Raw genomic sequence first — 26,918 nt, 5'->3', positions numbered from 1 at the left:
CGTTCAAGTAAAGCCCATCTATTCAATTGTTGAGAAATGAAATGACGAGGGAATAGCTAGTGTCCGGGCCTCATAGGGCTCCGTACAGAAGCGCCGTGCTGGCCCGATTCCTCCGGTCACGCCATGCAGACGCGCGACTAATACTGTCGTTGAGAACCAGGCAATGCTCCGTAGAGAAGACGATTTCTCGGACTCGCATCTTGCACTTCTTACGGCTAGGCCCAGAGCCGCCCGAGCAGCGCGCGTCGGTTCGGATCGCTAGGCGGCTATGGCCTTGAAGAAATTTCAGGCGCCTTCCATAACGGTAACCACTCCGTGAACCTGGCGGGAAGCGATACTGTAGAAACAATCACGCAAATGGGGCCGCCCTTGAATCGATGGCCAAGAAGATCGCTGGCATAGCGCGGTCGGATCCGTGAGCGCCCCTCACTCGCGGCACATCCTCAGCCCGGAATATTAGTGACGTGCCTGTGCGTAGAGCTTGTCCGCGGAAACGGCTTCTCCTTTGGCTGCAGATATGTCGAGATTGATGCGCAGAGTTGCGAGCCAAGTCGGTGCAGAGCCATTCCATCGCTCCTCAGAATGGGCAAAACCGGATGGAGGCTCGATGAGACGTTGATCCTGGCCAGACCATTCATTGTGGACACTCGCTTTTGGCTGAGGAGTTGGCATTTCCACCATCCCACGCTCGTACAAGTTGAGTACCGCTAGGTAATAGTATTACTCTGCATATCCAAGCACATAAGAATGCTGCCTTGGTGTGCGACAGACAATGCCACTTGTGCTGTAAGCCAGCGGCGACCTCCGCAGTGGGACACCCAAACGGTCCAGTAAGAGTCCAATTGACGGACTGGGGTTTGCTATCGTCGAGCCCGCAGTTGCTTAAACGATGCCTTTGCATGCACAACGAGTTTTGCCGACTGCAGTGTGAAAGGGTCAAAATTATGCCATGCTTGTACAACAAGGTGGTGACTAGGCATGGAAGACCCCCGAAGTCTCATTAGCCGTTATGCGGTTGGCTGCACATTGCATGACATGTACTTTACCACTTTGCACGCTCCCATACCCCCATTGGGCATTGAGCTTTTCCTTGTACAAGTAAGAAAGTACAAAGTAGATACCTTGCACTTGCGTATAAATCCCTCTATCGCAGAGAGAGAACTGCCGTCAGTTGGGTGTGCGTGAAGAAGAACGTGGGATGTTGTTTGAAGATAGACAGACCCCTTGTAGGTCGAGCGCCCACTTATCCCGCAATGGCTACATTCGCATCATCAACAGTCGCTTTCTTCAACTCTGGACTCGATCCAGTAGACATGCGGCAGTACATTGTATCCATCAAAAAAACGCAGGCCTGCCGAAAAGGTCGACGTGCGTCACGGAAGAGCATCCTGTGCTTCCGCGACGCTTGAGTTGGCTACACGTAATAAGGAGCGGTCCTTAGCAGCAAGATTACTTGTACCACTGCCCCGTTGCTTGCCACGCCTAGTCTACCCCGTACATAGTACCTGTCTGGGCCGCCAGCCATCAGATATGGAGGCCGATCATCGCGGTGCGGAGCATCGCATCCCGCCATGGAACCTTGGGGCTGAGGCGTCGCCGTGGGACTTGAATAGGATAGTTCTTCTCGTACTCGCAATGAGTCGAAGACTATATACCATCTTGGTTAGACGACGACACAAGCTAATAATGAAGCTCAGTAGTACCAAATGGAGGAGATAGAGACGAGCGCTTATCACAAGCTAGATCTGCAGCCAGTGCCCGCTGATCGGCTCGTCGAGAGGCATTCGTGCAGTAGATAATAACAGCCTTCACTTATACTGACAGATTACCTATAGCGAGTTGAAACGAGCATCCCCAGTACCACCACCCGGCAGCAGCACCGATAGAGACAGTGGCCAAGATTGAAGGCAATACCTACTAGTACCGCTGCCTGTTGTCTAGGCTTGTAAACTGATTGAACCGGCCCGTATCTTTTTGCCTCTTCCATCAACAAGCATTGAGTTCTCAAGTACGGAGTAGGTACTCCCGAAATACTCCCACTCCCCCGGTTCTGCAGCAGCTCGGTATAATCAAAGTTTACAACGAGGTGAGCCTGGCTCAACATGTCAGCACCTAGCAGATCGCGGGCCAGGCCCTGTGCTGCCGGTGAAGTACAAAGTATGTCTGGCATGGCGGTATACAAGTATAGGTAATGTGGCGGTAAGATTGTGAAGGACCAGGCGGAATGCAAGATGCTGCGTGCCTGGCCTAAGAGAGGCAGGACGACGAGCATTTTGTCCGACGTACAAGCACAGCGTAGCAGCATGAGCAGAAGGTGGCATTTGAGAGATTGTGCGAGGGTATTGGCCGACTTTGACAGATCAAAGTGGGCTTGGCTTCAGGGGACGGTAGGACAGCGGAAGGCTGTTAGTGGCTGGCGTGTGCAACAGTGGATTTCGAGCTTCCGGGGTCCTTGGAGAGATCCAGGGCTAGGCCATCGAACGCACACGTACACGGGATACGGAGCCAGGCCTATGCTTCATGGACAAGCTTCAAGCCTCAAGCTGCAAATCTCGTAGACAAAAATGGTATCAGATAGGCCCCATCCGCGGTGAGTTACACGTACAAGTAGCCGCCCCGGGTATAGCACATAATCGGCAGCGACCATCTTCATTACTCCTCCTGGTGATCAGTTGAAGATTTACTTGCGTTCGGATAGAGAACCCAGCAGTTCTTATTTTCCTTCCTCCTCCTCTTCTCTGGTTTTCCTCCCCCTGCCGCCAGCAAGCACTGCAGAAATCTGACCAAGGGGGCCTGCTCGCAGAAGCAGAGAACGGGCAATGGAAGAGTCAAAGACGCAGCAACGGCACAGATACAGCAGGTAGTGCTGATCTTGCAACCCGAGGACCCTGGTCCTCGAAAAAGCCGCGGAGAATAAGCGGCAGGTCCTCTATATTCCGTGCGTGATAGCACTCCTACAAGTATGTGATGAACGGTTGTACTCGTATTTAATTCGTAGTAGTCTGCCGCAATGGCAAAGTATCAGAAGAGTGTCTGTACTTTGTGGTACCGGCATACCTTTATTGCAAGGTGAGAAGTGAGAAATGGTCTCAATCTAAACAAAGCAGGGGGTAAAAAACAGCGCAGGGGCATGGAGTCGCTGCCAACATGTGAGTAGTTTTTACCTTGCAGCGCAATCGTAGTGTCTGTACGCGCACTTTGGACTCTGCCTCCGCTAGCGGTCTGATCTTCCATCTTTGCTCCAGGTCAAAGAGTATATCTCGTTGCCTGATGGATGCAGGTAGCTATAAAGAGTGATCCTGTCTTCGGCGTTCTCCGGCCAGATGGCATTTATGAGCAAAGGGTATAGAGTACCACTGGCTGCACAGTGCTTATGCGCGCATCTCCCCATTTGTAGTAAATAGGTATTCTCGTATGGTGTATTAATAAAAATACCTATTCAAACAAGCAAGACCACATGGGCCTCTTTGGCCCAGGGACAGGCCACGCCACGCGACGAAAGGCAGGGGAAAAGCGAGACAGCATCGGAACAATGGTACAGACACGATAGACGAGAGGGACCCTGAGATTCCGCCGCGCTTGCTGGAGCAGGGCGAGTAATTCCTCGCCTCGGTATTTCATAGGTACCAGCCAGGTATTGTCGGCACAGAGCGCTCGACGAGCTCTATTTATATCGGTCGCACGAACTACTGAGGAGGTACTTGTCGTACACGGCACGGCACGGCTCGGACACGCAGCTTCCCGAAGCCGTACTCAAAAAGCTTTATTCAGCCTTGAAACAGCACCTGCTCGATTCTGGCCCTGCGCTGCTGGACATGGGCCGAGATGCCCCGACAAGAAACCCTTTTCCGCTGCAAGATATTGCGAATTCTGGAAGGCCTCGGTGCTTTTTCTCCCTGGGCTGCTTCAATTGCCATACCTGCCAGCATCTAGTCAAGGGGGGGCCTTGTCCTCGATTACTAGCACGTAGTAAAGGTAGGTAACCTGTCATTTCCATACCAAGTATGTTCGCGTATCCAGAAAGCGCTTCTCCATCGTCGACTGTCTCTTGCGCCGCTAGAAGCAGCTCCCAGGAGTACTGCGCAAAGGGTCCACGGCCTGGTCTCGGTTCAAGGTCCCCCCTTTCTCTTAGCAGCTGTTCCTGGCCCGCTGCATCGTGGAAGACGGTGTTTGGATACCGAATTTGTCCCGCCGCTTTTTTTTCTTTCACCTTTCGCTTTTGCCGGGAACCACATCCAGATATTGAACCACATTTGTTTCTGCTTTCTAGCAGACTCGGTACCGTACAGCAATGCCGTGGGGCGTTCCATGCTCAAAACCCTTGGAATGTTCCTGAGCTGCTTTGTAGACAATTGGCTCCTTGAAATACAAATGATATGTCGTATTATACACACAGCCGACAGTTTTCCCAGCCTATCTCATTGCTTCTTTTTTCTTTTCTTTTCTTTTCTTCTCTTTTCTGCCTGTTTTTGCCTTAATCACGGAAATATGCATCTAATATGTTGGCATCGTTGCATCGCATGCTTCATCTCAACTTTCATACATATACGACTGCTGTGTAATGTCAAATTAGTCTTTGAAGCCAAGCCGCCCCGTTGGCGGCGATGATCTGCCGCCGCCGCCCCCGTGGCGCGGACTACCCGTCAGCCGTGGCCAAAATAGCCACATGCTTCAGATAGCTCATCTCTGACGCCCAGCCTATAGGATATGGGCCGTCCATTCCCATCATCCAACAATGGAACAGCTGCCTACCTACGTGTTCGTGCATTATCCATGGGGGTACGCACATATACAACGACTATGCGTGCCCGGTCGACGGCTGACATACTGACAGCTGTGTGTTGATCTGGTTGAACCGACCAGCTCAGCTGCTCCATACCTTTGTTCCGGCCTCGCCAGCGTCGATTTGGCTCATTTCTGTCGTGGTGACATGGATACCGGCTTAGCCATTGCGTGCGACATGGCCCATATTCGGCGGATCAAGGCACGATACTGTCCACAGTAAGGAGTACCTGCATTTCAGGTGCCAGCTAGACGCGCTTGGTCACTGCGGTTGCAAAATGGCTGGATTCTGCAGTCTTCCTTTTGCTTCTCTGATTCTCAATATGCCTTCTAGACGGTGTATGCGACGTCAAAATGCTATGCAAGGCATCCCAAAGCGAATATCGCATGGACAACGCAGGCATGTCAATAACAAGGATCTGGACAGCCCCCAAAAAGCATCTTCGTCCTCTTACTACATCTAGAGTAGTACGCTTTTCATGGAGAGGCCGGCGTCCTACCCACCATCTGAGACACAATTGTAAGATGTAAGATGCTGGAGGGGCCAAAGAACGGTATTTTTGCGTCCATGGTACTTGAAAGATAGTGTGCGTGACGGGGCAGCTGGTAGCATAATGGGATACACTATGGTAGACAAAGGCTGTTTCTTGGGCTTAACCAGCTGCCTATCCGCGAACAACTCGCAGCTTGCATTGAAATCGTGGATCTCAACACCAACTTCGTGCTGTCTGCGGCTGCGAATGCGATGCCTCGTCCACCCACCACTCCCACGCTCTCCTTCACACATTTTCTAGCTCATCACTTACTAATGCCATCCACTACCTGCACTTGCAAACTCGCATACGCATATGGCAACCAGTTAAGCTCAAGGTCTAAGCTTGCCCAAAGCCCTACTAGCACAGGCTCAATGATAACAAAGTCGCAGCGCAGGCAGAGTGCAGAGTGCAGAGCACAAATAAGAGCAGAGCAATGCAACGCAGCGGGACCCACGGAGGCTGGACGACCTCGCAACAAGAGGCTCCATACTTGTACGAGGGTTGATGCGCCGAACCCTGTCTGGCCTCGTCGCCTTGTCTTTATCCGATATTGCTGTTTAATCTCCAAATCGCTGTTTGCTTTGCTCGCCCTGGTCCTCGCCTCCCGCATTTACATAGGACTAGCCTTGCTGGCGCCATCGCCCCACGGCGATTTGACTGCTCGCAAACGCTCGCTTGGAGAAAGGACCCCTCCTCGGCCCCATTCCATCGACGGTTCTCGAGCCCGCTGGGCAACGGCACGGCGTCTGCGAGTGGCCAGCTGGGCGGATGCTGAAGGCGAAAAAAAAAGGCACCAATCTCCAGCCTTCAGAAGAGTCAGTCACAAAAGTCACAGCTGACCGGCGCCAAGGGAGGACTGACTCCAGCAAGTAGTGAGCCTCCAGTGGCCAAACAAAGAGCTCACGCCACCAATGGTGCATGTATTATGCCCTCGCTAAACACTAGGCGACCTCATACGAAGTAGCATTATAGAATATAGGCCGCCGTACTAGCAGTAGGCTGGATATCCTATCGCAGGCCGACTACTGCGAAGAACGCGCCGCCTGGATGCTCCTTTAGCGTGTCGTGCGGGCGACGATGAGAATGGAATGGTCTCATTCCCATCACAGCTCCTTGCACTTCGCACAGGCAGCGAAAATAACAAGTCGAGAGAGCCAGAGAGAGAAAAAAGGCCCGCCGGGGTCGGTGGTGGTTGTGGAGTTGCAAAGTTGTAAAGAAGTTACTCGTAGTATTTTTTCAACGAGCACTGGGCAGCTGTGCTACAAGTCGCCAGCTAGCCCCAAAACCAGGCGGTACAAGCAGCAACATGGCCGTGAATTGCAGGAATACAGCCACTCCCCGCCCCTCTTCCAGCGTCTCTCCTCCACTGCGTGCCGCCCCCTACCCCCACCCCTCCCCGAAGCCCCCCCGCTAAACACCACTACAGCGTCTACCAAAACACCCCTGGCCACCCACCTTTTGGCGCGGGCGATGCTACTGGCAAATGCCATGTAGGGGAAATGGGCTACGGGGGCTACCCAGGTGCTACCTAGAGCTAGCAGCGCTGGCCTCGTTTGCGCTGCGGTACTTGGCGCGTACTTGTACCTACCATTGGTACGTGGCTCTGAGCACAGAGAGGTTGCTAATTTCATCCTCCTCATCTTGTTAGCATGCATCTACTATCTGGCTTCACAGGCACCTTAGCCAGACCCTCTTGTCTCCATCGTCTCCATGCTCATGCATGGCATTGGCCTGGGTTATATCGGAAGCTTGCTTGATGGCGCCGGGCCGGCCATGGCCGGGTTAGCATCGCATCGTACTATCGTCTTTGCTATATAACTGTCGTCAAGACGTTCCCCATCGTTCAACGTGGCTGTCATGCTGCTCCCTTCTCTCTCACGACCTCTCCCACCTCCTCTCTCCTAATTAATATCTTCTCTCCAGGCTGCTTGGACTCCGCAATGCTCGAGTCTGACTCCTAGATCCCTCGTCCAGCCTCTCGTCCCGTTCGTTTGTCTTCGTGTTGTTTTTGCTGCTCTTTGTGCTCTCCTCTTGTCAGCCTTCTCCCGCCTCTCGTACTTGCCTTACAAAAGGGAAGTTGTACATATACGCCGTCTTTGATTCTTTCCTTGTTCTTTTGCAGCGTATTGGGGGTCTAGATCTCGCCAATTGGCTTCTTTTCTGTTATCGCCTTGTCTTGAAAGGCCCTATTTGGGTTAGAACACTCGCTCGCTTGTTCGTGGCTACAGAAATTCGCCTCACACGCGCGGTGGAGGCAGGCGGAAGAAGAATCCGGGGTCTCGGCTTCAATTGGAGCTTCTAACGAGCCCGCTGCAAGAGGATACTCTCTTCAATCATATTCCTCTCCATCCTCTGCACTGTCGAGAGCTACAGAGAAAGTCTCAGAGAATTTTTCTGCTTGGTGTTGGATACTTCAGACAGGCTTCATCCTCTGCTCTTGACCAGCCAATCTCTCACCTCTACGACCTGCAATCGGGAAACGGACGCCTCATGAAAACATAAATATCCCTGGTCTACTTCGTGAAGAGCAATCTTATACCAGCAACCCTGGCTGCCCCACACCATGGACAAGTTTCTTAGTGAGCTGCCGGCCAAGATGATGCCCCTGGTCCCCTTCAGGTTACCTGTCGTCGAGCCTGATTTTTGGCAATCCGCAACATTCTGGACATACGTCTTTTGGGTTCTCTGGTAAGTTGCCTTGCCTCGTCTCTTGGATTGGGTCTGCTGCTCTTGATTATCGGACTGACATTTCATGCTAGGCTCCATCGATATGTCCGGCTGCTTGTTCACTGCGTCAGCCATTGGACCTACAAGTCGAAGCCGATCCCTAACAAGCCATCATTCACCAACGAAGACGTCACGGTCATTATCCCCACTATTCATAACGCGTTTGAGGAGCTTCGACCGTCGCTTCAGAGCATTCTGGCCTGTAAGCCTGCCGAGCTGATTCTGGTCACAACGCACGACAAGCGCAAGGCTCTTGACGAGCTAGCCAAGTCCCTCAATTACCCCCGGGTCCGTGTCATGAATACACCCATTGCCAATAAGCGACTTCAGGTCTGCGAGGCTCTGCCTACCGTGGAAACTCCCATCACTATCATGGCTGACGATGATGTGGCCTGGCCATCCACCTTGATGCCCTGGATTCTCGCCCCCTTTGAAGATCCCAAGATCGGCGGCGTCGGCACATGCCAGCGAGTGAAGCGCGAGTGGACGGCCCCGTGGTCTGTTCGCATCTGGAATTGGCTCGGAGCCGCATACATTGAGCGCCGCAACTTTGAGATCTCGGCTACTCACAACATGGACGGCGGCACCTCTTGCATGTCGGGACGCACTGGAGCGTACCGATCGGAAATCCTCAAGAGCCATGATTTCCTCGACGGCTTCAAGACTGAAAAGTGGAGAAAGTGGATCTTGAATGCTGACGACGATAACTTTGTCACGCGATGGTTGGTGAGCCACCAGTGGAAGACCTGGATCCAGTATGAGCGCGAATGCGAGATTGAAACCACTCTGGAGAATGGCCCCAAATTCCTGTATCAGTGCTCCCGCTGGGCGCGTAGCAATTGGCGAAGCAACTGGACCAGCCTGGTCAAGGAGCGGCACGTGTGGAGGTAAGTTGCACCTTAAAATCGGGGTTCATGACCTAGTCGAGGTGTCTAAAATAGCGCGAGCGTACTAACGAAAATGACTTGGAACTACAGACAACAGCCTTGGTGCACATACGCCCTCCACTTCGCGACCTTTACCTCTCTCGCCTTCGTCGTCGACCCGCTTCTGCTTGCCTCGTGCTGGTGGGCGACGGCTGAGTGGCATGTCCAGTACCGACACTACGCCTTCTGGGCCCAGTTCCTCTTCATGTTTGGCTTCACCAAGTTCGTCAAGCTCATGGGACTTTTGTTGCGAAACCCGAGCGATATCATCTTTGTTCCCGTCTCCATCGTCTTTGGATATTTCCATGGTCTGATCAAGCTCTATGCCCTTCTTACTCTCAACATGGTGAGTTTTTTTTTTTTTTTTAACCCCCCTCCCCATTACTCTCGTCGTCCCTTTAGCCAATTAGTCAGGAAATAGTGCTAATAAACTCGCTGCAGACGTCATGGGGCAGCCGAGCTGACGGCGATGCAAATGATGCGCAGCGGCTCGCGCCAGCGCCATCACCATCTAAGGTATTGACGACTCCTCGTGGTGCTAAGTCGCTCATCCGCTTTAACGTCCGTCAAAAGGGAGGACAGACGCAGACGCGGACCGAGCAAGATTCAGCATGGGAAAAGCGCGGATACGCTGCGTACGACTCGGGCACTTCATACTCGGAAAAGCATGAAGCCGCTGGCATACAGAATAGCCATGAACAGCCGCAGTCGATGCACTTCAGTAACGCTTCTGAATAATGAGTCATGATCAATAATCCCCCCCTTTTTTTCCCCTTCTTTTTTGGTGGGGGATCTCTACATACACAAAAAGAAGACAATCTCCTAGACTCTTGTCTAGTTGGGATTTGGTTTTACGCGAGCTACGAGAAATGACATTTTTTTTTCATGGGATCTTGGGTTTAGTACCATGTCATGAATTTTTAGGCATGATCGAAAAAGGTATGCCCTACTACTTTTTTTATTGGGCCGTTTAGGGCGGGGTGGAAACAACAAATTGCACTATGGTGGTATATTCCAGCAGAATAATGGGCTCTGCTGCACATGGACATATGGGACGGAATGGAATGGAATGGAATGGATGGAACGCTTGGACTTTTGGTTGATTTCTAGGGCAATGTATAGGCGTTGAATTGGGCAAACGAGTCCCTGCTCAACAGTGCATTCCCGGGACTGTTATGGCTTTGACAATAGGTGGCGTTCATATTTGACCCATCAGGCGTTGATTGCTTTGGACTGCCCTTTTTTCTTCTTATTATTATTATTCTACTTTTCAATGGAACGGAATGGGCCGAGGACAGGACGGGATTTACAAAATCTAAAAGATGAAAGTCACCCGGATTAGCACATCACTCAGAATGATATTAGCACGAGTTCGTCATTGGGAAATCTCTATGGATTACCTAGGTAATAGAATTGGTAATTTTTTTTTCCAAAACGTGGTAATGTCTCAAGAAAACACATTGACTCACCCAGCATGGCAATTGATTCAGTTCGGATTTCTGCCTAGACGGCTGGACGATAATTGGTCCGGTGATAAAAGGCGAAAGGCTGTGCCCGGGCAGACGGTGTACTACGATTGGTCGCCACCATCTGGAGTGAGACATCACAGCTCACACAGCTCTCCTTTTGGTAAATGTGCTGAGAATCTGATAAGTCGTGCTCGTGATTTGGCATCCAAATACAGGATACACGTCTTTTTTTCCTCACTCTGACTGCTTTTGTTTCCCCTCCAGAGCTGCAGGCCACGCAATATAGTATGAAGCAAGGTGAGTTGGATGAAGCACTTAATACGAGCAATTGAGCAATGAGAACGAGCCGCTGCAAGGGCAGCCTCACCAGGAAAAAAAAATATATGTGATGAAAGAGCAATCAATATGATGTGTAATATGAAAATTGAAAAGGGGGGGGAGACAGCCTGCCACTTTCCACGCTTTGATTCGAAGATATGAAAAGTGAGAGAAACAAAATCAGGACACTTCGCGTCCAAACTACGATGTGCACTTTGCAGCGCAGACGGGCAAATGTCAAATGAGATGCTACTACGTATGCGAATGTGGCTTGCGGTGCTGAGTTGCACGACATATGCGACAGGGTAAAAAAGATGATGAGCCAATGGGTGGTGATGGTGATACAGGGCGGCAGATTTGATAGGGTGCTGGCCAAATAGGCAGTTATTATTATTAGCTACGAACATGGGGGAGGGAGAAAGATGGAGGGGGAGATGCAGCGCCATGTAAGGTAATGTAATTCTTGCATGATGCGGAGATCTCGATGGTATGCATGGGATACACGCTGGGGAGGGACACACGCACGTCAGGCAGTTGAGGATGAATCCGCTCTGGCAAGAAAGGGAGGGGGGGGGAGAAGAGAGATGGGATGAGATGATGCAAGACGAAGAAGCCAATGGAATGGCGTGGCATAATGCGTCGAATCCTCTTGAGCTCGTGATAGTAGGAGTAGTCCCTTGTCTTATAGGCAATCTAGCTGGAATAGACACTGATGCAGGAATAGAGCCGGAGGGGAAGTGGTGTAAGTGATGGACTTCGCGAGGCTATAGCGTCGATAAGAGAGCTGCTAGTTGACGTCCGTTTGGCACCAAAAGCAGAAAGGCTCGACGGCGGGTGGGACTCAATTGATGTGCCTGCTGGGCTAAAATGGCAGTTTCTGATCGACGCCCCTCCCTCCTCAAAGAAGACGAGATAATAGCCGGGGTGGTTTGAGGGCTTTCGCTGATTGAGCCTTTTCCGATCACGATCACGATACCGAGCCATGTTTTTTCGGCGAAAGACGGGGCCGCCTTCGAGGAGAGGGAGGGAGGGGGTCGGTTGAGCAATCAATCGGGCGTTGCGAAGCCTCCAGGCGGCTTGCGCGAGCGGCGCGTCTGCGGCGGCGCTTTGCCCGTTTGCCTGCGTGAGGTTGAAATGGACAACTGGGAAGCAGAAATGAGATCAAGTTGGATTGAGGAGGGGCGTGCGCGAAAAGGGCTGAGGCGGGAAGGTGGGGTGCGGAACGAGGCGTGCTGATCAGTTGCGCAAGTACCACAAGTAGCTGCAAGTCACTGCGCGGCGCTGTGGGCGTGTTCATTGCACTTGCCCTTCTCCTCCTCGCCGCAGCCACCACATGCCCCAAAGGCCTTTCGTCGCTGCGAGTTAGCCCAGGCAGCTGGCACGGATGAATTGCAGCGAATTGCAATGGCCCGTACCTTGCATTGCATGGTTCTGGACCGCCGCCTGGGCGCGCAATTCCCCGATGCTCGCCCGCCATTGGCCTTGTCGACGGGATTTCTGATGTGTGTAATAGGGGAGAGGGGGCAGCGACAACCTCGAGCATGTATGTACGTATGCGCTGGACGTGGAGCCTGCCTATCAAGCCGTGCCCTCCCATGCCCTGCCATGCGGCGCGATGCGATGCGATGCGATGCGATGCGATGCGACCATCGCCCTCTTTTTTATTTCTCGCGGCCAGCGACGCCATGCCGCTTTCTGTTGGACGTGCATCGTGCAGACGCAGGTCCAAACTAACGTGGTGGAGAAGAGCAAAGCAGAAGCGTGGCCTGTTTTGCGTGTGGCCCCATCGAGCTGGATTCAACACGGCCCAATGAGCGATGGTGATGGCTTCTCGTCAGAAAATGCTGTCACAACATGTACTGTATCACACTGACACTGGCACTGGCACAGGTGCCTGGATATCGCTATACGAGATATCAAAGGATGCGAGCGATGCACCGACGGAGGCACATACATGATCGTTACTGCAATCATCCTTCCACCGTTCAGGTCGCCTCAGATGGCTGCTCTTTACCAAAAACGAAAGACTGCCGTTTAGGGCCTGTGTCTCTGATTACAAGTCTGGGCGATGGTGTCAGGGTATTCCATTTTCTCTCTAGGCGATTCATCACATCATGCACACAATAAGTGCAGGTCAAGTGTCACCTGCCAGCCTTGTCCGACTCCCGGGTGAAGCAGAGCAGCCAAACAAGCCCAAAGAGGAATCAATACAACAAGCACCCCTCCCTCTTGGCGGCGATGTGGCGGCTAGCCACATGAACCTTTGGTCACTGGATTCGAAGGGATTCGAGCTTTTTGGGCTGATGGCTTCCTCTCTGCTGCCGTGAGAGTCGACTCAAAGACAACTTGGTGTGAGGCTGTTCGAACGGAAGGGGGGGGAGGCAAGGAGGCTGTGTGATCTGGCGTCAAGGTCCATGTTGATCCGTCTGCCGACTAAGGGTTCCCGAATGGGGCTGATCTGAGGCCCTATGTCGAGCTATTTCGTGCCGAATGCAAGACCCATTGATGTGCCCGCTGGGGCCGAGCTTGCGCGCGTCGCTGATGATCATGATATGACGAGTACCGGCCGATACTGCCACGCATAGGAAGGAACCCCTACCTCTACCTACCGCTAGCACCTGTAGTTATATGACCACAGGGACTAATGGCTAATCAAGCGAACGTGTAGGGCAGAAGATGGAGACGAACGGTGAGATACGGCGAGCAAGCGCCTCCAGCGGCTCCGCAACCCCATACTGGCTTGTGCGCCGCTGCTGGCGGCCGCTGGGGCTACGCCGTCGTTGCTTGGAGCTGAAGCGCCTTGTGGTGAGGGGATTCTGGTCCTAGGATGTCTTACATTAGCGACGAACGCCTTGACTATCAGGGGTCATCCATGGAGGACGTGGTGCCAAGTAGTGATACTACTTACTCGGTTGAGGATAGAGGTTTCCTTGGTTTTCCTTCGCTTTGTCAGTTCCAATTGAGGCTGAGACGAGCGTCATCTGCGACTTCGACGTCCGATGAGGCTGGAAGGTCAGCTAGATAGTAGCTGCTGCTCTCAGATATTCGCAAGGCAAACAGGCACGGGATATTGCGTTCGCTAGAGAAAGCTTGGCCGTCTGCAAATAGGGCGAGAGAAGGCGGCGTCTCGGAGCAATTGGGTTGCTTTAGGGGGATTGAGCCCGAGGCTCATCACGGCGCTCAGTAGCATTCAGCTTGGCTGAGATGCCAAGTCTCTTGACGTCCTCTGTCTTGATGTCGTATTATGTGGTGCCAACTGCATGTGCGAGTGATGTTTTTGTAGAGCCTGCCATCGCTGCTACAAGTACGTTCGGTGTTGAGTCTGGGATACTACTAGGACCGGATGGCAAGGGTGCTCAAAGATTGGTCGCATGCAGGGCCCAGCCCTTTAGGTAATCCACTGCAATGTCCGGAGACACATGAGTGGTCCGAAACCTATCGCGATGGAGTTCGGCCGTGCATCACGGCAGCCGCCGCCGTTGCCTCAACGGCCGCCACGATAAGACAAAACGAGTCAACTACCAAACGACATATTGAGCCCGCTTGAGAATTGGATTCCTGACACTGTTGTCTCTTCGTTTTTTGAGCTGCCTCTGCGGACGCAGCGAGCGACTTGTGGCTGTAATCGGCAGGCAATAAGAGCCAGCGACAAACCAGCAAGAACCGCATGGAGACAAGGCCCCGTCCAATGCGGAGAAGAGGCGTGTGGCTGACCTTAGCGGCGCTCTTTCACCCATTTCGAGCACGGACTTGCTTGCTCGTAGAGGCATGGCTTCTCCATCGTTGTCGAACGTTTTTCGATAGTACTGGCGTACACGAAGAGGCGATGGCCCCACGTCGAAATCCTTTCGGAGTCACAAATTAAGGGTCCAAAGGGCATGTCTAACGAGGTGGCGTCTATGAAAAGTGCTTGTGTATACACTTGGGCGCTTGCTATTTTGGTCACACACTCACACCCATCATTTACATAAACATGGCCGGAAAGAAGGAAAGAAGGCCATGGAAAATTTTGATGATTTGCCATGTGGTGCTGCTATGGCAAAATAATGCAAAATGGTCGCCAAACGGCAATACTAACACTTATTGAGATACATAAGCGGCCGGTCTTAGCATGAGAAGCATTGTCACCCTGCTGATCAGTCCCAGCTTGCCAAGTTTCCCCCCCCCCTTGATGATTGAATGCATGCATGCACATATACGAGCGTACATTGCTGTCCCTGTTTATCATTATTTTCATACTCCCTCTCCATCTGCAGGGCATGATGTGATGGTCAGATTTGGAGCGTGTACGGCTGGTTCCTAGCGGAACAACGCAGCAGTCTGTGGAGATGTCTTGGAGCCTGCTAGCCCAATTCTCTTTCTTCTGCTTGCACCCCACGAAGGGCCGAGATTAACGACTCAAGCTCTTCTGCCTGTCGCTTCATCGCTTGGAGACCATAGTGGGGAGAGGCGAAGAAGCCATTGATGAATGGGCGTGGACTACGTGTACACATGTGCTGTCTCTCATACATACGCATGCTGAGGGCGCAAAAGTATCTCCGTGGTGGCTAGCTGGATGCATGTTGCATACGATGCAATCTGTAGCCGACAGGTCAAAATCTGCAAACCAAAGGCTTGCTAGAGCTTAGCCGCCCCGGTTCCATCTAAAGCAAAATTTTCAACGCGTGCCATCAAGGCGCCCTGAGAGCGCAATTCCTTCGCCTGTGCCACTCACACGCCTAGCAAATGCCCGCCTTACATGTACCCTGCATGACAGCCAACCACAGGCTGCCCTTGGCTGCTATTTGCGGCGTTACTACGATGTATTGTTTGCTCTTCTCTTACACGTCAAAATAGACAGGGCACTGGCTTGAAGTTTAAAATTCCAGCCACCGTACAGTTCAAAACTGTCAAAACAGAAGCTTTCGGACGGTGGAAGAAACGGTCTCCGACGAGCCGGTCCGTCCGGAAGGCTAATAAAGCCTGTTTGGACGGGCAATGACTCGTAGAGACGAGTTTTTGCTGAGCGGATTTCTTGCTCTGTCGGAAAGGCTGGAGAGCACCAGAAAAAAAAGAGAGACCTTTGTCCGCCATAACCAACAATGAACGACGTTGACATCTGAAATCGCATCATGGCAGGACCGTATACGCACGTTGCAGCATCGACGGCCATCAGCGCCCCAGCGGCACACTCCCCGATATAGGGGGTCCCTCCGAGCGACTCCAGAAAGCGACATCGCCCCTCTCCGATTGTTTTTCGCGGTCCTCTTTCTTGCGGTAGCCTCCCCCGGATGTGTTGCACGCAAAGCTAGATAGAATGAGTATGATCCATTCTGCATCCACTCGAACGGAGAGGGAGGTCCATTATGTTGCTGTGGCGGTTTATCTCCGTAAGTCGGGCCACTGCGGGACGGATGACTGCAGTCTTGATGCTAACAAACGCGGGGGAATGAAGAAGCAGGGCGGACAAACAGCACCGTTTGTGCCGACTGACTGACTGACTGACAGACTGACTCTTCTTCTGCCCAACTTGCTTACATATTAGGCCTACCACTAATATTACTAGTATTTACCACCTGCTTGACTCTACTAAGCTGAGCTGACGGACGAACGGACGGATGGACGGACGAACTTTGAAGCTTCGTCTGATACGGAGCAGGCATGTGCATGATACAAAACAAAAGATTCACAGGTACCAAGCCCAGAACCTGCAGATGGCAGAAAAGGCGCGGCAATGATCGCTGTCCCGCGTACATGTACGCCAGATAGAGTGCCCTTGTAAGCTTTGACTTGGCATCAAATTGGCGCCGCATGGCTCGTGGCCCCCTCTTTCAACTGCCAGACTGTTTTTGCTTCGGCCGCATCCCACACCATCTTCTTCCCCCTCCCTGTAGCCGTCCTTTTCTTTTATCAAGATGTTACATACGTCAATCATACTTTTATATCTCTCTTCGGTGATTTCGACTCAACCTTGCATATTTTTACACAAAGGAAATTAGCCGACATCTATTCTCTCAACTGGCGGGCCAGTTATATCTCTTTGGTGACAGCTTCTTGCTTGTGGTTGTGTGCATCTATCTCTGGATCCTAATTCTGTCAGATATAACATATTTTTATATGTGTGTGTGATGTATTTGCTCTTTCCCCATCAATGCCAGGGCCTCAGCCTGCAGAAGGGTAGGTGGTGGCAGAGCAAGCAAGCGAGCGATTGAGGCAACACACATCGCATTAGCTGAGCGGGAATTGGAGATGAAGAAATCCCCACTCCACTCCTCTCTACATCGTCCTCCCCCGGCTAGCTAGTCAGTGGAAGCCCAAGACGAGAGAATACGGGGACGGGGCTTATCGTCTTTCAGGTGAGGCGTCGTTCGCTTGCCTTGCTGGCACACTCGAGCGGAAATGATGGATCGTGGCATCATGATGGATGAGGGAAGGTGGATGAGCCGAGAGGGAGGGGAAGCTGCAGTGCTACTACCATACAAGTATAGCAGTCTGCTGCTATGGCTCAAAAGAGGGAGTGTGCAGCGGAGAGAGAGGTGGACGAACAATTTTGTGCATATTTTCGACCGAGCTAACCTCTAGCTGTGGGGGCCATGATACCAAGATGAGGGAGGGGGAGGGGGAGAATTGGAGATGGTAGCAGATGGAACGAGATGCAGATGGAGGGGGCGTGAGGGACGAAACGACAGGCGAAAGGAAAAACCTTGCAGTCGTGATGCCGAAATGTTGGAATTTGGCATCAAGCGTGCATGATATACGCACGTATGGAGCAGACGTTGAGACATGCGCCGATGCAATGTGCCAGTCCTGGATTGCAATAGAAAACGTACGTGTCATGGTTCTTGATTCTTGGAGGGATTTTTGCGAAATTAGACGGTTGCAATGCTACTGTTATGGTACGATGTTGGTTCTATCTTCATCCCCCTTGCGGTTTGATAAGTTGGATACCACTTCGTACGATGTACGTGAACCTTGGGGGCTGCTTCCTCTACCGCTCTGCCTATGCGAACCAACAGAACACATGTCAAACGACTTAGTTTTTGCACTAAAGTTTTTTTTTTTCTTGGCTCGATAGCCTCAGTTCTGTTGGGCATACCGAGGCAAAGAACGCTGGTCACAGAAAAAAAAAAAAGTTCCTCTCGGGTCAGTCGATGGCTGTGTTCTCCTGCTTGGATTGAGCTAGGCAAGCGTCGTATCGACAGCGGATGACCTACAGCAGTCTCTGATGGGTATTTGCAACGGCCGGCTCTCGTCGGTGGCGCTGTATGTATTTGGTATTGGTTCTGCTATCTAGATGTGCCTAGGCTAAACGCCCGCCAAAGCCTCTGATTCTGCGTCACCCATCCAAGGGTACTGGTGTACGTAATTGGCAAATTGACGACGGGAGATTCGGTTATCGATGGGTGCGATCTGTCAATTTTGAGAAAAACAGCCCAGTACATGTGTTACAGTATGTACTCCCACATTCCGCATCCCGAAGAGAGACGTTTATGGGAGGGAGGGGGACGCTACTATTCGACGGCCGCAAGACTTAGCCCCAGTGGTTATGTAAGAGCTAAGGAGTGGCTGGGCAAATCAATTTTGCCACTTTTTTTTTGTGCCTTGGGTTCCCTTTTCTGCGACGTTCAGCTGAGAAATGATGGGTGGTCTCGTATCGTTAGTTAGCGGGCTGAGTGAGGAAGCCCAGCCCTATGGGTGTATTTGAATAGAGTATTCCGTAGGGATGCTTGCTGAGCTGAGCTGAAGGAGAAGAAGGGCGTGAAGGAGGATTGGAGCGCTAAGAATTTAGTGGTGGGTGGTGGTGATGATGGCGTTCTTTTTTTTTCTACTTTGCTCTTACTCATAGAGTTGATATGTCAAGGTGAGAGTACGTAAATAGTTACATTTTACGAGAGTCCTAGGCGGAGGATTTCGTGTTGAGACGGGAGTTGGAGGTGAGATTGTAGGAGGAGGAATGAGTCACTAACTTGCGCTTGATTTATAATATTGTGAATATTCAGAACGCAGGTGGTTTGACATTACGTGATGTGCTCTGTATTGAGCAAGTATCTGTAACATGAATATGCCTACCTACTTGAAGTAATAGGGGATGTTTTGGCCTTGATGGTTGTTGCTGCGTTGCGACCTGTCTTGCTACATATGTCATTTTTGAACTCGTCTTCTATTTTCTAATGTGGGTAGTAGGTTAGAATGAATGATTCATATGTGTATTCAAGTGTCACTCTATAAATTTCTTGACAAGAGGATCTTGTGTGAAATGTATGTTGTTAGAGAGGCTTGGGATGAAGCAAATAGCCATTGAAGGGGGTTGAAATGGAATTAGATTTGGGAGTATTGAGCTTGAGCTGCATACAAACTTTTCTTTCAGCCTGGTTCAAATTATATAGTTACACTACATGGGTTTGTAATCAGCTTCTTGTATGTGGTATGGGAAAACATTTGAGCTCATATATGATGCTACTACTCCCCGTCTCTCATTTTCTCATGCGCCTGATTAAAGATGCAGCAGAGTGATCCGGAGGGTACTATTCCATGAATTGGTCCTATCTAAAGAGTTAAATAATGACGTGCAAGAATGTAATTGCCGAGTTTGGTACTAGCGATGTGCCTTTTTTATAAATTTTCGTTCCAGCTTGTCTAATATCTGTCCCTTTCCCTTGGTAAACTCGTATGGCCAACTAATCCTAAGCGTTTACTTGAAGAACGAACACAATAGAGACAATTCTATATGTATTGAACATGCGTATAATAAACTTCAATTACTATAGCTTGACCAAATACTTGGCTTGTAGTCCGTTGTCAGATGCGCTCTAAATGCAATCAGAACATCTTTTACAGAGGCAAGTGAGAGAAATGGGATGGCGAATTCAGCTTGAGTAAATGTGAGAGTGAATAACGTAACAATGTCGCGTTCTAAAAATATTCAGCGAGAAATATGATGCAATTTTTTTTCTGGAGTAGGCTGATAGGAAAGAAGAGAGTGTACATAGGTTGTGTTGAGAATAGCCTCGATGCTTGGGAACATAACAATGACGGGTTGGGATACTCCCGCTATGATAGATAAACTCATACGATAGATAAAACGAGAATTATCTCGTAGGCTGTATATCAGGTAATACCCATCTGTGCATCATACGTACCTCTCTTATTCACATCTCATCTTCTACAGAGCCAGCAGTTTGTGATTTTGATAATCAACACCCGCAATAAGATTCCCATTAATCAGTGCATGAAACTTGACCTCATTTCAATTAACATCGTATCGAGATGAAATGGTAGATGTTCCAGCGTAACCATGACACAAGGGGACGTTTTGTGAAGTTCTCCTGTGCAAGGGGTGATACATAATATATCCTTTAGAGGGATGGCAATCAAATTGTCTAATGGGAAATATTTCATTGAATCATAAATTTCCTATTCTGATTTCTATCTACCGCTTTGGCTGAATCACTGTGTAGTTACCAGCCAGCCTCCTCCAGACTCAGTCCTCTGTTGTGGTAGCTTTCACATCCTACCCAGCATGCCGTCTTGGTAACACAAAAATGCTTCCAAGATGTAGGCTCAGATGTTAATATTGGAATTTTTATCGATTTTACTGCTTGTTTCCCACCTCTTTCATGGCCGGCTTACTCCGTCATATTACTCTCTCATATTTGTGGTTTGTTGAGGGCGCAGGTTGAGAGGAACTCGGAGCATTAAATTGCTAAAAGTGGATTGATCCTAGCTACTACACTTGTGATCTACTAATAATATGAGTAATAATATAATATAGAGACGCGTGATTGAAAAGAATTTTTATACTTTTTCATGTCTGCTTGTGACCTACTAATTCTTTGGAGCACGTGTGTACATGTATGTAATCAACTATCATAAATGCCGATGCTTTCAATTGCCCGGATGGAGAACGCTGTAATAACGACGGCTAACATGGGTGAGGGTGTATAAATGAGATAATTAATTATTGCTATTCGCCCCTTTGAAAGAATGATGAGTGGCTGAACATTAGTCTGATGAAAAGCAAAGAGGCATATAGCCAGCTAGGTATGTATCTGCATTCTAATACTGCCAAGTATATGAGAGAAGTTGAATAATTAAAGGTGTAATGCCATATGACCTGGTGCTTGCCAAAGAAAAAGAGAGAGAGAAAAAAAAATGATGAGAAGCAGCCAGAAAAGTCGATCAGTTCTTTCATTCATGCGTACAATAAGATACAATAAAAACAAAAATGCCTTATCTTTTGGCTAGGCATTACTGAACTCTGTACCAAGTAGCTTTTCATTGTGAATCATCCAAATTCATCCAAATTCATCGCGTCATATCATGTCGTTCATCATAATCATCCTTCAAATTTTGCCGCCAAGATACAAAATATTCTCTCTAACATTATCTTTGAGGAGCTCTCTCTCTCCAGTGTAGACGTAAGCTACGGTCGAGGGCCACGCGCTTGGATGAGGCATTGCGAGTTCTATTGTATCTCCTCGTCTGACTCGATTCGACATCATAATGGCAGCTAACGCCGGCAACTGTGCTCGCGCATATTGGACACCTGGATTTGCTTGTTAGTTTTGGCGATATTAATGAAGCTGCTATTGAAAGGAGGAAACTTACTCATGGGTACAGAAGTAGCTTTTTTGGGTGTGAATTTCGGGGGCTTGAGAAATGGAGGCATGTCCGGTTTTTCAGTCTTTACAACAACATCGCTATCACCATCATCGGCCATCTCTGAATCCACCGGAGATTGCGGGCCCATGTCTTCTTCAGACAGCTCCAGCCTGGATAGCAGTACCTCGCGATTGAAGTTGCTCGACTGAGGAGAAGGTATAGGGTCTGGTATCGTAGCTCTCAAGTCGTCCAGGTCGAATTCGCGCTTCAGGCCAATGGGGACGTGTAATTTTGAGCGAATGATGGCACGAACCAAGACGCGCTTAGACAATGGCGACGCGGAAGACGGCCCTTCTGACCACGATCTGATTTCTCTACGTGGCCGTCGGAGCTGCAGTGGCTTGACCAGGAAATCTGCTTCTTCTGAGCGACCAAATATCCTGTGACCTTGTTCCCAGAGTGAGTGGCGATATTGTTGAATCTGCTGAAGTTGCATATGTAGGTGTCGGTGGGCAGCTCCATACGCAGGCATGGACCGCCTGCGGTTTGCCGGTAGATTTACATATGACATGCGAATGGCCCCGGCCGTGCTTTGTCGAAACATATCGCCATGCCCCATGGACATTTGCCGAGGTCTTATAGCATGCGCCTCAACAACAGCAGGCCAACCCTTTGTGCGCGGCGAGACGTCAGACACCGGGGTTGGGCATACCTGCCTCGAAATCCAAACTGTCCCAAACGGAGTCATCACTTCAGAAGCGTCAGACATCGCCTCCGGGACGCTGAGATTCCGTCTCATGGGGCTGGCACTGGAGTGTATCATATCCCGTGCGCAGCCGAGCGAGTTGAGCCTTGAGCGGGTCATCCCGCTATAAGGAATCGAAAGCCGGTTTGAGAACCTATGGCATCCATCTGGGAAGCTTGCAGTGTCGGTCTTGATAGGTGCGACGACGGGGCGAGGGGCTCGGCGGCTCCGTGAAGACGACATGGCGAAAGCTTGATATGTCTTGTCTCTGCGTTGAAACGCACGCGAGTAAAAGATGTACAGTGGTCGGATACAACTGAGAGCAGGGTTTGCCTCTGACGAACTTTAATATAGGAATTGCTTCAGAGTTATATCATGCATACTGGTTCAAAATTAAGGTTAGTATCAAGGATGTACATGCATGTTCAACGTTTGTTGCGACATCACGACCCTTTGACGCTGCCACAACGCCACAGGTGTTTGATTGCGCTGCGTTCACTCCTTCACCATTGCCATTAAATTTCTCCCCTCTCTGATAGCTGCCCAGGAATTTCTTTTCTTTTTTCCTTTTCTTTTTTTAGGGGGCGTGTATCACAAAGGCCAACCCGTGGTTGGTGATGGCGATGCGGCGGCTTGTGACAAAGGCGCGCGCATTGTCAGTGGTCTAAGTTTGCTCCCGGCAACAAGTAGCACAAAGAAAGAGATTTCTGCAGGAGAGACAAGTGCCAACTTGATTGCGCAGCATGAAAGCACTTTCAAACCGACCTCTCCCTTTTATTCTCTCTCTCTTTTCTCTTCTTTTCTTGGGGTTGAAGGAAGGGCGTTCACGCCACCGCCTGAACGTGCTGAGGACGCAATGCTTGATCCTTGGTCCCGCGCACGTGATGACCCTACTGAGCGAGAATTGTCCACGAAGCGCAAAATGATTGGCTTATACGACCGAGGCCTTTCAAGCATCAGGCTGACAACGCAGCAAAGCATCAAAGGAAGAGTGTCAACGCTTGGACGCTGTTGGAAAACACCCTCAGCATACGATTATCTTTTTTTTTTTTTTTTCATTCTATTTTTCTTTAAGCGGCATTGTCATTCAGCTATCATGCGATAGGCTGCTGAATTTCTCCCCCTGAACAACTCACTCGTAATATCAATATGGCGAGCTACAAGCAGCGCAAAGAGGACTTCGTGTCCAATTTGACAGGAGGCTCAGTCTCTGAAATCAGCTTTGTCACAGCTGTAGCGCCCGTGAGTCTAGCTTTTATCCCGTGGTGTCATGTCTCTAGCCAGATGCTAATCCGCGAGCATAGGCGGCCATGCTGTTGTGGTCTGTTCTTCAGGCACGGCAATCCTTCTTCAAGCCCTACTCAGCCCTCGGCCTTGTCGTCGACTTCTCACTCACTGTCGGCACTTTCTTGTTGGCTACTACGCTTTATTCGGGCTCGCCCATGTTGCTGAATCTGCTCCTGCTTGCGCCGGCTCTTTTGATATGGTTTCTACCCTCTACGACTGGAGGGCCAAAGAGAAAGCCGAAGCTTCCTCCCAATGCCCAGTCAAAGACCACCTCAGAACCCCGTCCCGTCTTGAGTATCAAGCCTTTTCTCACGACATATCGCGGGTACATGATGATCACTACTTGCGTTGCCATCCTAGCGGTGGATTTCCGCCTCTTTCCGCGGCGCTTCGCCAAAGTCGAGACTTGGGGCACGTCCCTGATGGACATGGGCGTTGGCTCTTTTGTCTTCTCCGCCGGTATCGTGGCGGCTCGTCCGGTCCTCAAAGAAAGGGCCACGGGCCGTCGAACTTCACTTGCTGTCCGTTTGCTGCAGTCATTCCGCCATTCCATCCCTCTGCTGGTCCTGGGTTTCATTCGCCTTTTGAGCGTCAAAGGACTCGAATATGCTGAACACGTGTCAGAGTATGGAGTTCATTGGAATTTTTTCTTCACTTTGGGCCTCCTTCCTCCTTTTGTGGCAATCTTCCAGACCCTTTTCGATGTCATTCCGTCGCATGCAGCATTGGCTCTGCTCGTCGTGGGCACATACCAGGTTGTCCTTGAAAGTACGGATCTCAAAGCATTCATTCTCACCGCCCCCAGGGTAGATCTCCTCTCTATGAACCGAGAGGGTATCTTTAGCTTCATAGGCTATCTTGCCATCTTCCTGGCTGGACAGGACCTAGGCAAATTTGTCATTCCTCGGAGCATCACATCAAGCAGTAATTCAACAGCGGGTATGCAAAGAAATACTCTGCTCATGACGATGGCTGTTTGGGCCGGAATCTGGACCGTGCTATACACTGTTACCACTAGCTACGACTTTGGGTTTGGCTTGACGGTCTCGCGCCGGTTAGCCAACCTACCCTATGTGCTCTGGGTTGCAGCCTTCAACTCGTGGCAGATTCTAGCTTTCTGCGTCATCGACACCATCTTCTTTCCTGCGTTTTACAACGCAGGGGATGCTCGCTCCGAGAAAGAGGCCTACGAAGTGGCCACGAGTTATGTTTTGAAAGCGTATAATCGCAACGGCCTGGCAGTGTTCCTCATTGCGAATCTGCTGACTGGCCTTGTCAATATGACCATTCCTACCCTGGACGCCACGCCAGTCCAGGCCATGGGGATTCTCATGGCCTACACAGCGACTGTTACAGGTGTTGCGGTTCTGCTTGATATATACGATATATCGATTAAGTTGTAGACAAGTATTGAAAGAAGAGTCTATCAAGAAAGGGCTCCATTATGCGCTCCACAATGGCTGCAGTAGCCAAGCGATTCACACATCAGTGTCTGCTGTCAGCCGACTTTATCCAAAGGAGTCGAAAACATCAACTTTGAGTTGTCAACTCTAATACTTAGTGTCTACCCTAGGTGCATGCAGCACCAGAACAGGAATCTGAGACACAGCGAGGGAAGCTTCTCGTCTACATTGGGCAATAGGCTAAGATGATGTTGATGTGCTCCGATTGGGTGAGAGCGCCTAAAGGAAGCCGAAGGTTTTCATGCAAGACACCACCTCTCGGATGCTGAGGTTGTCGACTTGGCGCGCTAAGTATGTTTGGACGGGTATCTAGTATCTAATCAGGCGATCTTATTCGTGTGCACAGATGCTAATCGACGATTTAATATCATGGGTTGGCCATTATCCTGGCTGCAGAATTAGTAGAAAGTATAAATGCATAGCGATTGACTACCCCTTGATCCTTCCTGCAGTGTGACATGTGGGTGACTTGGGCGACTGAGAGCTACTAGGTATAAGACGAAGCTATTTTAACTCGTCCAAGCCAAGTCGCTCATTTCCGGCATCAATGCGATCAGCAAGTGCTTCTCTTAGCCACAAACAATGCGGTGGATCTGCGAAATGATGCTAGAATGGGCTTTCAAACATGTCCTACTCCATAGCAAAGACGATATGTTTTTTTCCCCAGTAGCAGCACGTACCAATAATAGTAGTGCAAGTATTACCTACCTAGTAGTGCTTCGTACCTTGCTCGATGCAGGATGCGAGGGAGAGAGAGCGCACGGAGAATTTGTTTCATCGACATTAATGGGATCGAAACAATGTTTACGATATGCAGATGGGGAAATTGGGGATGTGCCACACGGGTTTCACTTTTGGTGAGCCTGTCTCGGGTTCATTCACAAAAGGGCTTAAAAGCGGGGGCATTATCTCGTATGTTGTGACCCGACCCGTCTGCAAGTGAGAGAACAAGAAGAGCCAGGGGAGAGGAAAAGAAGAAGAAGAAGAAAAGTCTAGCGAAAATAGAATACGTAGCTTGGCAGTAATATGGCCCTCATTGTTTGCGTGCTAAACAAAACTAAAACCCATTGAGCAGGTCCTCTTTGTGATGTGGTGTGTTGCGCTGGGAAAGGGCTGGGTGGATAATGAAAAGGAGGTTTCACTGCTGGGCAGGTTTGGATAAACAAAACGAAAAAGGGTGCAAAATAACCTTTTTTTGTCTGACAATCCAGGCACAGATCATGTGCACTAGAGTATCACAGCATACAAGCAGGTACGTAAACGACGGCGACATGCCTAATTGGATGTTATGCGCTCTGGTGCGAGTCATACGAGGATGCTGGGATTAGATTAGGGTTACTGACTGAGATGTTTGTAGCTTCTGACCTTTGGTACATGGCATCAAATACATGCATCTTCAGCAGAGAGGCAGCAACAGGAGACGGATACCCGTGGGTTTACTAGCAGTGGGTGAATTACTCGCAGACAGACCTATCTAGTCTATTAGTTGCCACTACTCGCAGTAGTAGCTACCTATGGAGCGTGGAGAAGGGCTACCTAGGTATGGGGCAAACCGCCAAGTGAGGACTCGGTTTAAAATACTGCTTAGATGCTAGCATTGATGAGGTCACTTCGGTGGAAGCATCATCATATGATTTCCGTGTCCCATTGTTATTAGCCAGCACCCGCCAGTTCCAATACGGAGGTACGAAGCAGGTGGTAATATTGCTGCCAGGTAGTCTGGTATTACTTATTTCAGCAGGGCTGCCTGCGCTGTATGGCCCGAAAAGCGCGCAGCATCGCAATCTCACAGCCGGGATCGAGATTACTAGCTAGTGGTCTGGCTAGCCGCCCGCATTTCTGCACTCTCTTGGTGCTGGGGTAGCGGCGAAGGAAGCCCGCACGACGGCCGCGAGCGACGGCGGATGCACGATCGAAATTTGAAATTTGAAGCTCCAGCAGCTAAAGCTTCTTAGTGTCGCAATATCAACGGCGGTGGCACTTGTTATTTCGCCGCTGCAATTCCATTTTTTTTTTCTTGCGCTTGGTCTGTTATAATTGCATTATTACCGGTTTCCCAAGGGCTCCTTCCTCTCTCCCTCGAC

At 50.3% G+C, this 26,918-nt stretch overlaps 7 protein-coding genes across 7 annotated transcripts; 3 read left to right on the top strand and 4 right to left on the bottom strand.

The window, feature by feature from the left end:
- Positions 1-5,580: 5,580 nt before the first annotated feature.
- TrAFT101_005630 (uncharacterized protein) lies at positions 5,581-5,928 on the bottom strand (the record flags this gene model as incomplete). Its single annotated transcript, XM_066127545.1, has 1 exon — positions 5,581-5,928. The coding sequence occupies one exon, from the start codon at positions 5,926-5,928 to the stop codon at positions 5,581-5,583; it is 348 nt and encodes a 115-aa protein (XP_065983656.1).
- Positions 5,929-7,113: 1,185 nt separating this feature from the next.
- On the top strand, positions 7,114-10,891 carry TrAFT101_005629 (uncharacterized protein). Its single transcript, XM_024906196.2, has 4 exons — positions 7,114-8,006; positions 8,078-8,932; positions 9,023-9,317; positions 9,413-10,891. Exons 1-4 carry the CDS (start codon positions 7,882-7,884, stop codon positions 9,707-9,709), a joined length of 1,572 nt encoding a protein of 523 aa, XP_024757166.1. The 5' UTR covers positions 7,114-7,881; the 3' UTR covers positions 9,710-10,891.
- TrAFT101_005628 (uncharacterized protein) lies at positions 10,235-12,185 on the bottom strand (the record flags this gene model as incomplete). The annotated part of the gene is made up of 2 exons (XM_066127544.1): positions 10,235-10,286; positions 12,031-12,185. The coding sequence occupies 2 exons, from the start codon at positions 12,183-12,185 to the stop codon at positions 10,235-10,237; spliced, it is 207 nt and encodes a 68-aa protein (XP_065983655.1).
- Positions 12,186-12,568: 383 nt separating this feature from the next.
- TrAFT101_005627 (uncharacterized protein) lies at positions 12,569-12,796 on the top strand (the record flags this gene model as incomplete). Its single annotated transcript, XM_066127543.1, has 2 exons — positions 12,569-12,591; positions 12,649-12,796. 2 exons carry the CDS (start codon positions 12,569-12,571, stop codon positions 12,794-12,796), a joined length of 171 nt encoding a protein of 56 aa, XP_065983654.1.
- Positions 12,797-17,141: 4,345 nt separating this feature from the next.
- Positions 17,142-17,582, bottom strand: TrAFT101_005626 (uncharacterized protein). The gene has a single exon (XM_066127542.1). The coding sequence runs from the start codon at positions 17,572-17,574 to the stop codon at positions 17,236-17,238; it is 339 nt and encodes a 112-aa protein (XP_065983653.1). The 5' UTR covers positions 17,575-17,582; the 3' UTR covers positions 17,142-17,235.
- Positions 17,583-20,820: 3,238 nt separating this feature from the next.
- On the bottom strand, positions 20,821-22,908 carry TrAFT101_005625 (uncharacterized protein). Its single transcript, XM_024906954.2, has 2 exons — positions 21,346-22,908; positions 20,821-21,283 (listed from the first exon to the last, which is right to left on the bottom strand). Exons 1-2 carry the CDS (start codon positions 22,325-22,327, stop codon positions 21,081-21,083), a joined length of 1,185 nt encoding a protein of 394 aa, XP_024757168.1. The 5' UTR covers positions 22,328-22,908; the 3' UTR covers positions 20,821-21,080.
- Positions 22,909-23,105: 197 nt separating this feature from the next.
- On the top strand, positions 23,106-25,264 carry GWT1 (Glucosaminyl phosphatidylinositol (GlcN-PI) nositol acylation protein). Its single transcript, XM_024900860.2, has 2 exons — positions 23,106-23,326; positions 23,389-25,264. Exons 1-2 carry the CDS (start codon positions 23,234-23,236, stop codon positions 24,772-24,774), a joined length of 1,479 nt encoding a protein of 492 aa, XP_024757169.1. The 5' UTR covers positions 23,106-23,233; the 3' UTR covers positions 24,775-25,264.
- The last annotated feature ends 1,654 nt before the right edge of the window (positions 25,265-26,918 follow it).

Source organism: Trichoderma asperellum, chromosome 3 (genome assembly GCF_020647865.1).
Source record: "Trichoderma asperellum chromosome 3, complete sequence".
Taxonomy (NCBI): Eukaryota; Fungi; Ascomycota; class Sordariomycetes; order Hypocreales; family Hypocreaceae; genus Trichoderma; species Trichoderma asperellum.
The sequence above is the reverse complement of the archived record's forward strand: the minus strand, read 5'-3'. Positions and strand labels throughout refer to the sequence as shown.

Excerpts from the sequence above, each read along its gene's own strand:
- TrAFT101_005629 (XM_024906196.2), top strand. The coding sequence starts at position 7,882 with ATGGACAAGTTTCTTAGTGAGCTGCCGGCCAAGATGATGCCCCTGGTC. Across the intron at positions 8,007-8,077 it reads TACGTCTTTTGGGTTCTCTG|GCTCCATCGATATGTCCGGC; the intron begins GTAAGTTGCCTT and ends ATTTCATGCTAG. Across the intron at positions 8,933-9,022 it reads AAGGAGCGGCACGTGTGGAG|ACAACAGCCTTGGTGCACAT; the intron begins GTAAGTTGCACC and ends TTGGAACTACAG.
- TrAFT101_005626 (XM_066127542.1), bottom strand. The coding sequence starts at position 17,574 with ATGACACGTACGTTTTCTATTGCAATCCAGGACTGGCACATTGCATCG.
- TrAFT101_005625 (XM_024906954.2), bottom strand. The coding sequence starts at position 22,327 with ATGTCGTCTTCACGGAGCCGCCGAGCCCCTCGCCCCGTCGTCGCACCT. Across the intron at positions 21,284-21,345 it reads AGCTACTTCTGTACCCATGA|GTGTCCAATATGCGCGAGCA; the intron begins GTAAGTTTCCTC and ends AAGCAAATCCAG.
- GWT1 (XM_024900860.2), top strand. The coding sequence starts at position 23,234 with ATGGCGAGCTACAAGCAGCGCAAAGAGGACTTCGTGTCCAATTTGACA. Across the intron at positions 23,327-23,388 it reads TTGTCACAGCTGTAGCGCCC|GCGGCCATGCTGTTGTGGTC; the intron begins GTGAGTCTAGCT and ends CCGCGAGCATAG.